This window comes from Erpetoichthys calabaricus, chromosome 6 (assembly GCF_900747795.2).
Source record: "Erpetoichthys calabaricus chromosome 6, fErpCal1.3, whole genome shotgun sequence".
Classification (NCBI taxonomy): Eukaryota; Metazoa; Chordata; class Cladistia; order Polypteriformes; family Polypteridae; genus Erpetoichthys; species Erpetoichthys calabaricus.
Window position 1 is genome coordinate 179,438,763 of NC_041399.2, and position 17,449 is coordinate 179,456,211.

Consider the following 17,449-nt stretch of genomic DNA (forward strand, 5'->3'; position numbering starts at 1 on the left):
GGCATCATATAAAAATGATTTGATATCAAAAAGAACTGAGGATTATTAGGTTTCCATTTCCTTGCAGTTATTTCATGTGCCATAATTCCTTCTAAATCCTCAACACTGGTAAAAACATTGTTTTAACAGAAAGTTGCTCGACAACCAAATTGCACAGACCACGTTTCAAAATAATGGTTCTGTGACTCTGTAATGACTCTGGATGTGTACCTACTCGTAGAACATTGTTTGCTAAAGATCCGTTTCATTCTGAGAAGGGTCTCCTTTGCCATTGGTGCTTTAACCTTTGTAATGAGACAGTCAAGCAAAATGCACCTTTTATTGGCTAACTAAAAAGATTACAATATGCAAGCTTTCCAGGCAATTCAGGTCCTTCTTCAGGCAAGATGCCGAAAATGTGAACAAAACAGTAGAATACAAAAACAGATTGAGAAAACCTGATACTGATCCTGTATAATTGTATGCAGAAAGAGACATTTTCAAATCAGGAAACTTATTGCTATTGTTATCTGTTATAATCTATTCATGGTTATTTATGGAACCTCTCTATGGCTCTATCTTTATTTTTAAGATTGTAAGTAGATAGATAGATAGATAGATAGATAGATAGATAGATAGATAGATAGATAGATAGATAGATAGATAGATAGATAGATAGATAGATAGATAGATACTTTAAAACGTTCAGCATAACTTTATTACTTAAACCTACTTCAAATTTTGCAGACTTTTCGGGTTTTACTTTACTCCTTCATATGAAGCATTTAACTAAAAAAATTTTTATGAGGGCTTATTGACTTTGGGTTAAAATGATTACGTTTAGAACATGTCACATATTAGAGCGTTGTTTTGTATCACCCCACCCTGCCATCGTTACATTTTTGTTTTAAGTGGTATGCGGTCAATCGTACACCCATTATTGGGGTTTGTTGTTCTTTTAAAACTGTAAAACATCACTGGTAAGGTGCTCGATAAATAACGTGAACTATTATTATTATTATTATTAACTTAATTATTCTCACTGACAGTCACAGTTCGGTTGAAACGAAAAAAATGTCATTTATAAAAAAACAGCTACATAAGAAGCGAGCGACGTAGCCCCTGGACTGAAACTGCTGCTGGGATCGGTATGGAGGGTGTTACCTGTTACTTATGCAAATAAGTGTCCAGGTGATTACATGGCGTCCAATGATTGCGCGAGAGCGTCATAAGCAATGCGGCCAATCCTGCAATGTCCGGAGTCTTCAAGTGAAAAACAGCGCTCCTGTCCGGCTGCAGAGGCATATAGGGAGATTCCTAACAGTTCTGTTTGAGCAGCTACACATTCTAATACCGCAGGTTTTTCTCGTTGAAATACATTTGAAAATTACGGCATCTGGAACACGAATCAACTCTAATGGAAAAATCAAAAAACTTCCGCATCGACGCGCTTTTAGCAGTCGATCCTCCAAAAGTACAGACTTCACCTCTCGCCCTCGGTCACATCTCTGTCTTCATACGTCTCTTCCTTCACCTGGAGGTGTATCCACTTCAGACCTCAATGGTAGCGCCGATTCCTTAAGGACTGAAACACCGTCTCCACCTCGGATCTCTGCTTGTGGCCTTATACCTTAAACGGGCTTCCTGACTGTTCCCCACTCTAATATGGTCGGATTACACCCCCAGAGTACTACCGGCATTCCGTCTCAGGCACTCTATGGACACCCCATGTACACCCTATTCTGCTGCCGCACTGGGGCAAACACCCGGCCTTATCATATTCATATCCTCAGATCCATGGATCCCACCAGCACCATCCCAGTGATCCTATCAAACTGACCCCCGGGACCTTTCAGCTGGACCACTGGTTACGTGTCTCTACTGCAGGAATGATGCATACCAAAGATGTCTGACTTCAACTGTAAGTCTCATGTGAATGGACTTCTAATGTGTCTATGGCAACATATACATATTAATATAAAACTGTAATTGTCTAAAAATATGTTAAATGGGAATCGTTTCCAGAACATTTGATTTTGGCGGTTGACAAAATTCAATCTCATTTAATAAGAGGATAATACAAACGCCTACAAATTTAGTACAGGTGAACACGTAGTGGTTTCATAAAAAAAAAAAATAGAGAGAATCTGTATAGCTTTTAAATATTCTTGTGAAACAATGTGTATTTCAACTTTTTTAATTGACATAAATGTTTACTGTTTGGCGTAGTAGGTGCTTCAAATAATATACTGCGTTTGGAATATTTTTAACATTTTATTGGATCTGATGTGTACAGTAAACGTGTTATTTTCCAAAGGCAGTAATTCCTGTGAAATTAATCGTATTCTAGTCATTAAATCATGCAATCCAGAATGTGTTCTTTTAAAAAATACTCTCAATGTATGGGTTTATTGGTTTCCGTTGTATAATGTATTTGATATTCAAATTCTATACCAATAATAACTCCCTACACCTGTTACATGCATCTGACAAAAGGTGACAAAAGCCTTTAAACATTACATTCTATATTTTTTCTACCAATAATGAGTCCGCTTTTATTCACATAGTTGTCTACTACGACTGCCATAGTTTCAATCGAGAATACAAAAGTCAGTTCGTCTGTCTGGAGGGTGATGTTTATAGCGCCTCTTCCTAAGATATCAAAAAAACGAAATTATGTGTGTCTATATGTGTGCGGCGACATGCTGAGTGCTGTTTAATACATGCAGGTAAGAATTTCACTGTCTTTTGTAAACGTGACACACTCTACTAATATATTTGCCATTTTATTGCTTACCACATTCAGTTTATTTTCGGAAAATATGTGGATATATACACACACTGTGGTTCGCTGTAAGGTACGCTGACGAATCTATGTTCTTCGGAACTTAAAAAACATTATGCAGTTTTTTTGAACATATATTACATCTAAATATCTCGGTTAAAACGTTACTTCATTTAACTCCTAGTTTAATGTTTCTATAGTGAACCTAATATAAACTCCTCTCTAAATTATGACCCGCTCACTCCAACTTGTAAATGAAGCTAGTGTTTAAATAATGAAAACAGTAGGCCTTTTTGTAGAGCTGAAATGAAACATATTGAGTGGGAAAGTAAATGGTCGGATAATGGAGAGCAGGAAAGTGACAGATCGGTGCGAAAATGCATTCCGCCTCCGTGTTTGCTTACCGCAGAGTAGCCTTTTTGTTCCCCTTCGTTTTAGCAGATTTGTTCAGAAGGAGATCGTAAACATCACGTTTCCCGTCTCCAAACACGAAATCACTACTATTTGAGACAAAGAGATGACAAATTAAAATAGGTCATATACTATAAAATCAGAAGTGTTCCGCATAGGGTGTCTGAAAGTGGCGATTTTAGTGTTGTTAATCACCATCACACCATACAGCACAACAAGAATGGCTTAAAATTTGGAAGTGTAGTTACAAAGCATAGCACAATTTAACATCGATTTAAGAAGGATAACGTTGGCTAAATTTACGTTGCACTTTTTTGCTGTTCGAAAATATCAGCTTTGCTTTTGATGTAAGAAGTTGAAAAAAAATGATGCATTCATTGAAGTAACTAGTGACATATGTTCCAAAAATAACATAAGAAAATTCAAGACAGGCACGTAGAGCTCCATCCATCCATTATCGAACCCCGACTAATCTACACAAGTATATTCAGAGATTGAAATTATTTATTCAAATATAGTCATTCTTGCGGTCATATGTATCTAACACTTAACTCTGTTTAGTCGAATATATTCTCCCGTTGATGGTTAGATTAATGGAAGTTTATTGTGCTCTTATTCCTGTGGGGTGGACGAGAGCTTGTCCTTACAAAACGGTGGGCGTTCTCCTTCAGCAGTGCTTTCTGCGAGCTGCTGGGCTAAATTTCATGCACTTATATTGTTCTTATTTATTGTCTTGCCATGGGCAGCCCTGTGGGAAATCAGATGGTCGTCCCTTGCAGTAATATATCTGACTTCAGGGTTACGCCGTATGCCGCCGCAGTAAATTAGCTAATGTGGACTGCGGACCCTCGCGCAGTGAGTGGTGAGTGTGACCGCCCGTTTATCATCTTATTAAAATAAAACTGCTCACCTGAAGATTGCGACAAGAAAGACAAATGATTCTTTATATTCAAGGAAATCTGTAAGATGTAATATAACTGTTTGCCACAACTTTATATATAGCACGTTAAAATAATAGTATTTATAGTTCTCATATTTGTGGCTTCTTATATTTTTTCTGACTTGTCTCTCAATCCTGTTGAAGATAAGTTTGTAAATGCTCATCAGTAAAATGCGTAGTTACAATCCTGCATTATTTCATATGTATTTCCAGTAATAAAAGAATTATAATAGTTCCCTGTTACGATTATTTTGAATAATACGTTTAATTGGCTAGGATTTTAATTTTAATAATGTCAAGTCTTCGAATATTGCAATACAGCAATTATACCATTTTTGCATTCAATAATATTACGGCATCAATAAATGGTTTGTTAACATATGATTTAAAAGTGAAACACATTTATATTTGTTCATATTATATTATTATTATTTTATTATTATGAGCGGCACGTCAGGGCAATATTTACAGTAACCATGCGACAACTCCAGGGGCTTATGTTCAGTTTTGGAAGTTTTGTGAAGCGTTTAAGGTGTCCCTGCTTCTTGATGATTTTTCTCCGAATTTTCAGGCATCCCTTTCAGGTCTTGTAAATACGCGTATATGTGTTTAACTGGAAACATTAAATTAACCATGAGCCTATGTGATTCTTCGCTGCGATTTCCTGGTATCCCGTCCAGGTGTTGTTCTTGATGGCTTTCCAATGCTTCTAGGCTTCAGTCCCCAGTCAGAAAAGTATACAGTATTTATAAATCGGCGGCCTGCTGTTGCTAAGATTCATCCACCCATTTTCGGAACCCCGTTATTCATTACTGCATTACTGAGCACTGGGTGTGCAAAGCAGAAGCTAACGTTTGATAGGTGCCAATTCCATGCGGGGAAGGTACTAGGTAATCATATACTGTATTGCCAATGAACCTGACTGTATGGCAGAGGGCAAACCCCATCGAGCACGTTTGGTGTCACAGGTGTGACATTGAGGCAGCGAATACAAACTACTGCGATATCGTTGCGCTGTATTATTATTATTATTGTTACTATTAGTATTGTTATTAATCGTTATTGTTGTTGTATTTTGTTTGTGTTATTATTAAATGTCCCTTGGTTAAAAATGTATCTGAATTCCAAATCCGATATTATTCAGAAATAACACAACATATAAGGTAAAATTAAATATAGCACACCAAAGGACTATAAACAAACAATATACTAATCTGTATTAACCTTGACCACTACACAGGAAAAAATATTTTTAGAAAATTACAGTTGCAGAAAATACAAAACTGTACGTTATATTGGTATTATTTTAAAATAACTCTTCAGACATAAAAAAACATTTATTTTTCATATGATTAAATTAATTAAAGAATATATTACATAAATACCTGAAACAATCGCTCTCCAGCTATTAAGGCTCTCACAGTTAGTGACAGAGTGTAACTTCAAGGGGATACCGCGAGTAGCCCACGTTTTTACATACAATGAAGAAGAAAGGATGGGGTGATAGTTTTGGATAAATAAATCCACCTCATTTAATTATGCATAATATTTGCTAGAAGGCTATAAACAAGTTCACTGTGCCTCTTTAAAAAATATACTTACACACAACATACCATTTAGTTAGGGCGATGTCAAAACGATGTACTCTTTCATTTTTCAGCTCAGGACGCAATCTAATTTATGCGGGAAGTGCAGAAGGCCGAGAACTGCATTTACAAGCCAGCACCTTTTGGAATTGGGAGCACCAGTTTAAGTTAAATAAATACCTGTTCCAGACCGAAAAGATTTGAAGTGGCAAACTTCACTGATGTTAACGGAAAACGCAGGTCAGTCCGATTCTTATTTTAATTTATTTTAATGTAATTTAATTTTACTTTATTTTTTTCCCCATAGATTTGGCCTAAATGTGTACGTTTTTGTTTATGTGAGAAAAATACGGATTCAAATGTTACTGTATCTGACCTGTAATAGAAATTATATTTTTTTCCTCAGTAAGCTTTTTGTTATCATGTTAATTTAAAAGGCGTTGCCAGTCAGTCCTTAAGCACTGCTTTCGATGGTCACGTGTCTGTTTATTACACTTGTCTGTCTGCTGTAAAACTGCTACTGTTTACATCTTATGGAGGGGCTGCGCTGTACTTGTTATTTTTTCCTGCGACGGTTTAGTTGGATTTTATTTGCAAAGGAAGTGTGTAATCAGGAGTGGTGCTTGCTATTAATTATAGAAGGTAATTTGCAACATTGTGAAATTTGCAATTATATATTATAAATTTGGGCAGATTTCAATTTAGTCTTTGATTCAAATTAAGTTAAATAATATTTCGCTGTTTCTGTTACGGGTATATAAAAGGCTCTTAAATGGAGAGCAATAATGCGTGTTTTTTCTTATGATTTATTTTACCCACCAGGTCAAAATCTGGTTTCAGAACAGAAGAATGAAGTGGAAAAGGAGTAAAAAAGCTAAAGAACAGGCTGCTCAAGAAGCGGAGAGACAGAAAAATAACCCGAATCAGGACAAACCGGACGGATTTCAGGAAAAAGCGGACTACCAAAAAAGGCAGACTCCCTTAAAAGCAATCGGATAAGCGAATTCAGAGACAGTGATGATGACGATGAAGGGGGAGAACTTCTTGTACAACTCTTCAGAATGTTCTTCAGAAGACGAAAGAAGCCACAACAGACACAGTGGACCACCGCAGTGAGCCGTACAAGAACGAGTCTTGCAGCAGGTTTTGAATTAATTGTTTTATGAACCACAGACCTTTCTTCATTTGGATGCATTCGAACTTCGATGTTAAACATTTGTAGATATGGCACATGTGTTCAAAGATTTATATAGAAATAAAATAACTGAAGACATTGGACTTCGTCAAAATTGGTACCATCGTGCCCCATGTTTCAAGCGCTTTTATTGCTTGGATTTATAACGAAAAATATAACGTGATATTCCCACAAGTCCTATAAAACACTCGTTACTGTTTTGAACTTTTGTTAGGATTTGTATTTACTTAAAGGAGCTACGTTCTGTTGACAATTAAAAAGGTCATTTATGAATTATCGGGGAATGCTCATGAAATTTTGTGTCCGTCTCACAGTGTTTATTTGTCTGTTCAGTCAGAAAGAAAGGGCGTCTCGCTTTTCTGATATTTCCAATGAAATTTCAGTTGGACCGCAGGAAATGCGTGGTTCTTTACATGAAATTATTAATGCTAAAACTGTTTAAAAGCCTACCATGTTTATTTTTATATATTGTATTTATAAAGTGGCTCTGTGTGTGCATGCTAAATTATAATTTAGCCTTTTCCCGTTGTGCAGAAGGTGTAAAAATAAAAATGGTTTTGTACATTAAATCGTCTCTAATTCAACGGTTGTTACATAATATAATTAATTCAACGACATGCTTCTTTCTTTTTTCCTTCATTCATTGCATCCTAAACTATTCTGGTTTTAAAATTATGGTTGATTGTCTCGTGTTTATCCGTAATGTCAATACACTAATCACTGATATACACTCTTTTATAAAATAGAATTCAAAGAAAAAGTAAATAAGTATTTGCATATATGCTGGAGGAGCTCATGCGCGTACAGAAGAAAAAAACTCTAAATAAATAAAAAATTAAATGCCATAACGAAGCAAAAATGGTTGGCTGCTTAATTTGAGAACTGCTTTCCCCTGTTCATTCATTTGGAAAAAAAATTATAATTTTAACTCTTCCACACCCCAGTTTGTTGTAGAATTGTGTTAAGATGCAATTTATTAGCATTATGCCGTGGAACAGACAGATCTTACATTTTTATTAATTTTATCTATTTCGTAAATTGAATGACACAGTTTAATCACACATATCAATATTCTATTTCAAACATTTATGGTTCATATTAACTGCTCTCCCCTACCCAATTCAGAGAGCTATTAGAACAAACAGTCTAAATAGAAGTGGTCCCTCATATAAGACATCAAATAAGCATTAATATATTACTATCGACTTCTGACAAAGCAATTCTATTGTTCCCTGTGAAGATTATTTCTATTATTAGGCAAAATAAGGCGTCCTCTTCTCTTTGAGTTAAGGAGGGTGGGTTAGGATTCTTAGATTTTTGGTGATGGTTACATAGCAAAATCCCCAGTTCTACTGTATATTATGCTAAAAGGGTATATGTGAAAAACATTTTCACACAATAAATCAAAATGATCAAAGTTCATTTAACACTGGATATGCTGCTGCATCACATATACACTTTTTTTAAAAAAAATGGTTCCCTAATAGCACTTTACCGGGTCCTCATAGAGCTATTGATTGACATTGACCATTTCATTTAGGGATGGGTTCTTTGTGTATTAAATTGGTTCTTTGTGCTTTAAAAAAATTCGTAACACAGGAAATAACAGAAATATTAACTACCTAACAGATTCCTGAAAAATTAAAAAAAATACCTGAACAGTGTAATTATTCAGAAATACACGTTTCAAAATCATGAACCCAGTATTTTACAAATCCGTTATTATCTCTTGATGGCTATTTATGGAACCTGTTACGGATCTAAATAAATAAAAGGTTCTTTCTGGAACCTTCATGTGGATGTTTGTCGGGAGCAAAAAATGGTTCCCGTATGGTATCGCTCTGAAGAATCGCTTTGTCACATTTATTTTAAACGCACTTATGTTGTGCGTTCGTTCAAACGTCTGGCATTCCATATGCATAGAACATTTAGCACAGGAAATCCCGTGTGTCAACTATACAGTATTAGCAAACATTGTATTGCAGCGTCATTATCCTTCTAAGGAAGAATGTGGAACTGAAACTTCAGAAGTTTAAAAGAGGTAGGCGCGCGTGAGACCAATGGCTGGACTGTCTGCTCACGGTCAGTGCTGAGATCTTTACATCTCGTGTGCTTGAGGTGTGTGAGGAAGTATATTCGTTTCTGAGTGTTTTCCGTACCTGTTTGATTGGTCTATCTATCAGGTTAATTCCAGTTTTCCAAGCATTTAAACCCATAGGGCTCCTATCTATGTCTCTTTCTCATTCTCTCTGGCATCGAAGCCCTGAGAGTGCCTGTTAATAGCGCTCTCGGATTCGTGCAAATGTGCACCAGAGCAAACATTAAGACGAAGTCAAACTGCAGAAACATTTCACACCAGGCCTGCAATGGGCCAATATTAATAAACCTTTGAAGTGTGTCTCATCAATCACTGGCAGTTCTAGCATATGTTCAGCAGATGAACCGTCGGCAGCTGACAGCACTCTGAATGCGTCCATTCACTACTGAAATCGTTGCTCATCTTACTTATCCGCGGGAAAAACAACTCTTAAGTACTTCTCCCTCTGTCCTCCCCAGCCGCTTTCTCTCTCACACGCTCCATCAAGATGTACAGAGGCAACTCAGTCACTATCCTTATTGTTGTGTCACAAAACAGTCGAATGTGTCACAGTTAAGATCCATACTTGTAATTTTGTACATTCTGAATCAGTTGAAGCTACCTAATTCGTCTACATTTTGGGTACTCTTCAAGAACCCCATTTTTTGCCCTTTTCCACCTTCCGGACAGAAGTTTTCAAGTTTGCATATATACCACATCTGTCAGAAAATACACCCAAATCTCCTTTCAGAGGCATGAGCAGATAGTTTGTTACAATAACAAATTGTACATGTAATTTATAAAATTAACAAGCTAAGATGTGCCACAAATATGCAGGAAAAAACATATCTCTTGTCTTTCTTGCAACATGTTTGAACCTTTACTAATTAAATTTTCTCTCACCTACTACAGCCACATACTAAACGACATATTGGACATGACAGTATAACATACATGCTTCTCACTCCATGCCAATTAAAAAATATTGCAAACATGCTATATAACAATGCTTGAACATGAATGTAGTTTTTTATTTTACTGAGAACATACTTGTTATAGCCATAATGATGAGTCCCCTTCTGACCATCAGTATGTCGTGTCCATAACTGATGACAAAGTTAGGATATTGAAGGAATCACAGGAAAACCTCTGAGGCTGGATGCAGTCAGACCTGGAGGTCATTATGCCTGTGCAGTAATTTGGTGGTGTCCTATGTTACTTGTTCAGTCTGTCACTGCAGCTCCAGAAAGTGCTTGGCTGTGGAAAATACCTTGTGTTGTTCATTTCCAAAGAAAGCTGACACCTCTTCGTCTAATGACTACAGACTAGTGTCTCTTGTGTCCCACATCATAAAGACCTTTGAAAGGCTAGCTGGTCCTTAATCCTCTTTTAGAAGACCACCTGTATTCTGCCTATCAGATAAAGGTTGTGATGAATATCTGTTCCAAAAGGCATATTCTCATCGGGATTAAACTGGGAGCACTGTGAAGATGATAGCTTTTGATTTGTCTAGCACCTTTAATACCATGTAATGGCGTAAGCTCACAGATATGCAGGTGGATAAGCCCATGTGTCCTGGATAATGGATCTATCTGTCAGGCAGACCATAGTCATGTGAGGCTCAGGGACTGTCTCTGATGTGGATGTGAACAACAGTGGAGCACCACAAACAGCAGTACTTTCTCATTTGCCTGTACACCCTATGTACTTCAGAATCTAAATTTAACACAAATTCATGTCACTTGCGGAAATTCTCTGATGATTCTGCACTAATTGGGTGTTTTGACAAGAGGTATAAGACAAAGAATAGGAGTCAGATGGAGAATTTTGTTTCTTGGCCCAAAGAGAATTGCTTTCAACTCAATATGCGCAAAATGAAGGAACTGGTTGTTAAGTTTTGCCAAACAAATCAGCCTCTGTGCCCAACCACTATTCAGGGAATGTATAGAAATGGCACACTTCACCTCAATGACAAGCTGGTATGGCATAATAACACAGAGGAACTATATAAGAAATGACATATAAGTGATATACACATTCAATAATTCTATGATGACCAGTGAGATTTGTTATGCTGTAGTGGGCCAGCAACATCACTTCAAAAGAGGACCACAAACTAAGAAGGATGATGGTAGGAGGGAATGAAGAAAAAAATGAGACCATTATGAAAAATGCAGCACATCTTCTTGACAAACTGCCATTGAGTATTTTTAGCCAACAAGTTATTCAAAGGAAGTTTGTCAAGAAATACTACTGGAACTCTTTTATAACCATGGCATCTATATCTATCTATCTATCTATCTATCTATCTATCTATCTATCTATCTATCTATCTATCTATCTATCTATCTATCTATCTATCTATCTATCTATCTATCTATCATTATGCCAGATTGTGACTTATTACAGTTGCCAAATATAAAACACATCACAAGTGAAGTTTGACTTAAACCTGTCCAATATTGAACTCAGCAAAGTACAAAATAATTTATATTATGGAAGGCTACAGTAGTTTGTCCTGCTACATCATAGATTCTGGTTATTCTACCACTGACATTGTTTTTGAGACTAATTGATCACACAAAAAAAGCGCAATATTAGAAGGACCGTGAATGTCTCCTGAGGCAGCCTAGTGTCCTGCAAAGCTGGTTCTTGCCTTACGGTTGATGGTGTCTGTGAACTGGGCGGGCACCCGAGCACGCTTGAAAACGAGTGGGTCCTCATGTAACCTGAGATGAACTCTCTAAAAAATTAACTCAGTTCATCTTAACAACATATAGCAAACATTTACAAATCAGGAGACATTTACAAGAATTTAATAATATTATGCAGGAAATGTGTTTAGTCGTTATTGAAAGACACGATCTGTCACGGAAACATAATGGAATGAGCCAATGCTAAAAATGGATAAAGTAACGATTAAATCATAAAGATTTCCAAAATTTTCATGAATAATTTTCAAACAAAAATATAGTGATATTAAAATTCATGTAAATAAATAATAATAATAATAATAATAATAATAATAATAACAAAGTATACACTAGTACACACAACTTAGACCGGTCTCTGAAAACACAAACCGGTATTAATTTAGCTACCTCAAAAGCTACCTCTAATCGAGTACCAGGCATTGTGAAGCTGAATGCCCACTGCACCACTTTACAAATTAAAGAATACATAAGTTATTGAGGGGAAACCCTCTCATGCATACTCAACTGTCTGATGTCAGTTTCTCCACTGTCACTCATAAAAATAACAATTTATTTAATGTCACTTTACTGGGTTGTAAGGTTCCTCGTAGAACAGCTGCTCGACAAAGAACCATTTTATTTTGCGGTTTTTTTCCATATGAAGTTGGTCCTTTGGGCCTAATATGTGGACAAAACAGTCATCTTTAATGTATAGTAAGCTGCAGGATATACTAACAGGTCAAGAAATCTTGAACTGAGCCCGTGTTATTGTGTGCACAAGAATCCTTTTCACAAATTACAAATCTTTTGGTATTTCTCTCATTTGTTATAGCCTGTTGTAAAACATGTTAGAGATCTGAATAAAAAAAGGATCTTTCTGGAATCTTCATGTGGACGGCTGTTTTGGGAAGCAAAAATTGTTCTACAGCATCGCTCGGAAAAAACACTTTGGCACCTTTATTTTTAAGAGTGTGAATGCCGAGTTTGTATTTAGGTCATTTAATGAAGCTAAATTGATAGCTGCTCATTACACTACCTATTCAGTAATACAAGACTGCATCATTCATTTATGTCTTGTAGGAGAAATTAAGTTTAAACGGGTTTCTGTCTTTCAAATGACACTTTGATGGCTCGATGGTGTCCAGACCTCTGCAGTAATAAGCGACTTGTAATTCCAATGCGCATTAAATAATACAAGCTATTAATATCAAGGTTAAAACTACAGGGAATGATGGCTATTTTATATGATTTGCAAATTAAATCGCCTTACTTTATTTGAAAATACATCGAAATAACCGTACTCTTATTATAAAGTGATACAGCGCATACACATTAATTAACCGTTTTAAAGATTGCCTGATTATGTATGCGTAGGCAAAAACCTCAGCAAAGGGTAAAGAATGGAGAAGGTGCTGTCAGTTTGGACAAATGCGAACACTCGGATCCAGTGACGTTAATAGAAACGGTCCTCGGTGTAGATTATTAACTGCGGAAAGGACATTTCTCTCCGGAGAATTTCAAGCGGCGCGCTGGGAAAAAAAAATAACAAGTCGGATCTGGTGGTTGGACCTTTTTAGATTCATTAATTGTAGTCTTTGTGAACTGAGACGGTCTATTTATTATGATTATGATTATTATTTTGTTTCACTTTTTCACAGCCTTCCTCATCTCTTACGAGTCGAATGATACCATCAAGGAGCAAGGTTTACGATTAAGATTTACTGAATATTTTGATCGAATTCGGAAAAAAAAAAACTCGTCGGTATTAAATATCGTCTATTAGCTGTGGCCCGGCGGTTTCATAAATGACACCAAATTATTGTTAAAGGGGTTTCAAACTCAGATCATGGGCCGCGTTTGCTGTTGGTTTTCATTCCATCCACTTTTTAAATTACTAGACAACTAATGCTCTTAATGACGGCTCCTTCTTTTCCCTTGATTTTAATTTACATGCTTTTTAACATTGACAACTCTTCATCGTTTCTTTCTTCCCTTGCACCAGCCAAACAGCAATGCTCCTGAAGAGCTACCGTTTTCACTCACGCCGCTATTGAAGCCAGTGTCTGCTGTCAATGAAGCATGTTTTTTTAACATTGTGTCTTGTTTGTGATTGAATTCTTCCACATTAGACTTTTGTAAAACTTCATATTCTTTTATTAAGAGCTGTGGTCCAAAAATGTTTTGCTGGCCACATCAGGTCAATATTTTTTAGACATTCAGCTTTTTCTTTTCTGACATTTTATATTGTATGATGGGCACATGTGCAAATGGGTTCAAACTGGATATAGTCTTTTGACTTGCTTGAATCTCATTATTGTAAAGAAAAAAATAACAAACGATTGTAAATCTTCAAAAGGAAGTCAATCCAAATTAAGGCAAAAATAAGTCTGTGCAGCAGTAACTTCCTTATTAAGAACGTGGCTGGAAATTAAACCTGAGGCCAGTGTGGTCTTTTAGGATGTGACTTGGACATGCTGCTCTAAAAGGTTCTTTTGGTTACTTACAGCTACTCCAATTAAAATGGACATTGATACCTAGGGAAGTCATTGGTTGGAAAGTCTTCATAGATGAGCATTTGTCTGCAGGTATTCATCTGTTACGTTTTATTTATTTTGCTTGCTTTTCTTTTATCGCCTTTTCAGACCTGCCATAACCCCTATCTTTTTCTGAATAATACTGTTTGGATCTCAAGTTGGTTAGTCGGCAGAAGACAAACAGTACAAATAAGAGGATGTTTCACATGGAGTTCATTAGTAGAGTCCCCCACTTGTCTGTACTGGGACCTTTATTTTTCTGATGTATATTAATAACATTAAGTTCAGTATAGTTAGTGAACCTGTGAATTTCTCAGATAACACTAAAGCTGGAGGAATGGCAAACATTGAGGGGCAGCTAAAATAATTCAAAAAGAGCTAGACAAGCTTCAGAACTGGTAAAATACTGCAGTTTATTGTAGAAAAGTTCAAAATGCTATGCATGGGTAAAGGGAATATCAATTATAAATACAAGATGGCATACACTGTCCTACAGGAAGCAACCTCTGACAACGACTAAGGGGTTTACGTTGACCCAACAGTTTTATTGTCAAAGCAATGTGCAGAAGCAATTAAAAGGCAAATAAAATGTTAGCTTAAAAACTTTTGAATATACTGTATATCAAGAGACATTATGCTTAAACTAAACAATGCACTAGTGAAACCACATCTGTATGCAGTTCTGGTCACCACACTACAAGAAAGATATAGCAGCACTTGAAGCTGTGCAGAGGAGAACAACCAGGGGTATCCCAGGACTTAAGGACATGGTGTATTCTGACCATCTCGGAGAATTAAAAATGTTTAGTCTCAAGTAGAGGAGACTAAAGTATGTGTGGACCAAATCTGGGTTTTCTAAATTCTCAAAGGCACTGATAAATTAGATCCAGTTAAATTCTTTCAACTTAAGTGTGAATCACGTACTTGAGGACACCAGTGGAAATTAAGGGAAAGTGCATTTAGGATTGAAGCCAGGAAGCACTTCTTTATGCAAAGAACTGTGGGAATCTGAAACAAACTACTGAGACATGGAGTTTAAACAGAAGTCTGGACAAACTCTCAGAAGTATCTGGATGAAATATTGGAACAACTTAGCTCTTAGCTAAACTAATGAGACTGATGGACTGAAAAGTCTCCTTGCAGTTGTCAACTTTATGTTCTTACATAAAACTGGAGTAAAATATTAGCCATTCTTTAATGTGGCTGCTCTTTATGTAATAAAAAGTGACTGAATTACAAAAGGTAAAATATTTATTATATTTTTAGATGTTTACTTGAAAAAAAAATCACTTTTAAATATTTTTTTGCAGTTTATAATTACTACCCGCCTTTAATGCATTTATTTTTTAGTAAAATAAAATGCTGGGAAAGAAAATTCTAAAAATATTAGAAATGTAAGATATTCACAAAACATAGTTAATAAGAATTGTTACATTCACTCACCTCATGAGGTTGTTCAGTCTAAGTAGCTGCCAAAAATAGAAGGAGAGAGCAGAGGCCACAAGAACAAAACATAAAATCACAATGACTTTAGATTTAAACTGGTAAGTGACATGGGGATATCAGACCCACAAAGTGTCATAGAGAGTGATTCTTTAGGGCAGCGGTTTTCAATTTCATTCTTGGGGGCCCTCTGTAGCTACAGATTTTTGTCCCAACCACATTGACAATCAGTGGCTATTTTTTTATTTTACCTCTAATTGATCTCACTGTTTAATTAGCTGTCATTTTTGCTTCTTCTCTAACTTTGCATTCAGAAAAGTACATTAGCATTAGATTTCTATTTATAAGACATTAGGAAATATTTGTATTTTTGCCATAACTCTTAATGTGTAACTTTGTCATTTTTTAATTCAGTTTTTTTGTGGCTTTTACTGTCTTGGTTGTATCCAAATAGTGACAATTAATGACAAGTTCAGAAAACACCAGGGGAAGAGACACTGCTAAAGCGCAGCTATTTTTCTGTAAATATCAGTAAATAATGGCATAAATAACCAGAAAATTAAACAAAAATGCTAAAGAAAAACAAAAAAAAAACACAAGAAGTTAGATGTGGCAGAAATGACAATGCTGAGATTGATGTGTGGAGTTACACAAATGGACAGAATAAGAAATAAGACACTCAGAGGTACAACAAAAGTAGGAGAGATATCTAAGAAAGTACAGGAAAGTAGGTTCAAGTGGTATGGACATGTGATGAGGAGAGATAATGAATATGTGGGTAAAAGAATGATTTGAAAGGAAGTAGAGGGAGAAAGAAAGCAAGGAATGCCAAAGCAAAGGTAGATGGATCGAAGGTAGGTAGCAGGCTGATCAAATTCATTGACCCCACATAGAAGTGGACAAAGATGAAGAGGAAGAAGAAGGTTGGAAAGAAACCCTGAACTAGCAGGAAGCCTCCAGGACTGAACATGAGAACTTAGCTTTAGAGTACCAGAGCCTTAAAGCTGGCATGATGGAGTGAAGAGGGTCTAACTGTGTTACAAAAAGAAGTGAATGAGACACAAAGAGAGAAAGAGAAAGTGGTGTGAACCACTTCAAAAATTGTTGGGCATTACCTCTCTGCTGGGGATTCACTCTACTTTTGCAGACTGAAATATAAAATCATTAAGATTTTTTCAGAATAATTTCATTCCACTCTAAGTCCTTCTGTTTAGCAAATAGTTTATGTCAGTCAAGACCAGGCTATTAGATTTCATAACAGTACTTATCCCAGGGTAAGATCTACTATGAAACTAATGAAGGTTAAGCTTCAGGGCCCCAATCCTGGAGGGGCTCCAGAAGTGACTTTAGTCCACATTGCTTTAAGATGTTGGGTGTCTACTGTATGAAAAGGTTTTTTAAGCAATAATATAATAAATATAGTGTAATTTAATACAAGATAATAGTTGAAATATTTTTTACATTTTAATTTTCATCCTCCATAACATGAAAAGTATAAATGTTTATGGACATTTAAGATAATCCAGTACAAAAATCATAATTAAAATCTGAGATGTAGTGGTTACATTTAAAATAAAAATTGTGGTAGTCTGTCATGGAACAACATTATTGCTGGTTGCAAATCATCCCAGCTAACACCTTAAGCTTTGGTTTCTCCAAAACATAGGTCCAGCACTGAATTACCCACAGGCTATATTAACTTAACATTTTTGACTTTAAGCATCTTTTATTTTAAAGAATATGTCTAAATATCTGTGGTGGGCTGGCACCCTGCCCGGGGTTTGTTTCCTGCCTTGCGCTCTGTGT

General features: G+C 36.1%; 1 protein-coding gene across 1 annotated transcript; it reads left to right on the forward strand.

The window, feature by feature from the left end:
• Nucleotides 1–1,263: 1,263 nt before the first annotated feature.
• On the forward strand, nt 1,264–6,985 carry mnx1 (motor neuron and pancreas homeobox 1). Its single transcript, XM_051929127.1, is given in 11 exon segments — nt 1,264–1,475; nt 1,478–1,716; nt 1,718–1,734; nt 1,736–1,874; nt 1,876–1,904; nt 5,781–5,853; nt 5,855–5,884; nt 5,886–5,924; nt 6,524–6,662; nt 6,665–6,729; nt 6,731–6,985. Coding segments are annotated over 11 exon segments (936 nt in total). The 5' UTR covers nt 1,264–1,396; the 3' UTR covers nt 6,818–6,985.
• Nucleotides 6,986–17,449: the final 10,464 nt, after the last annotated feature.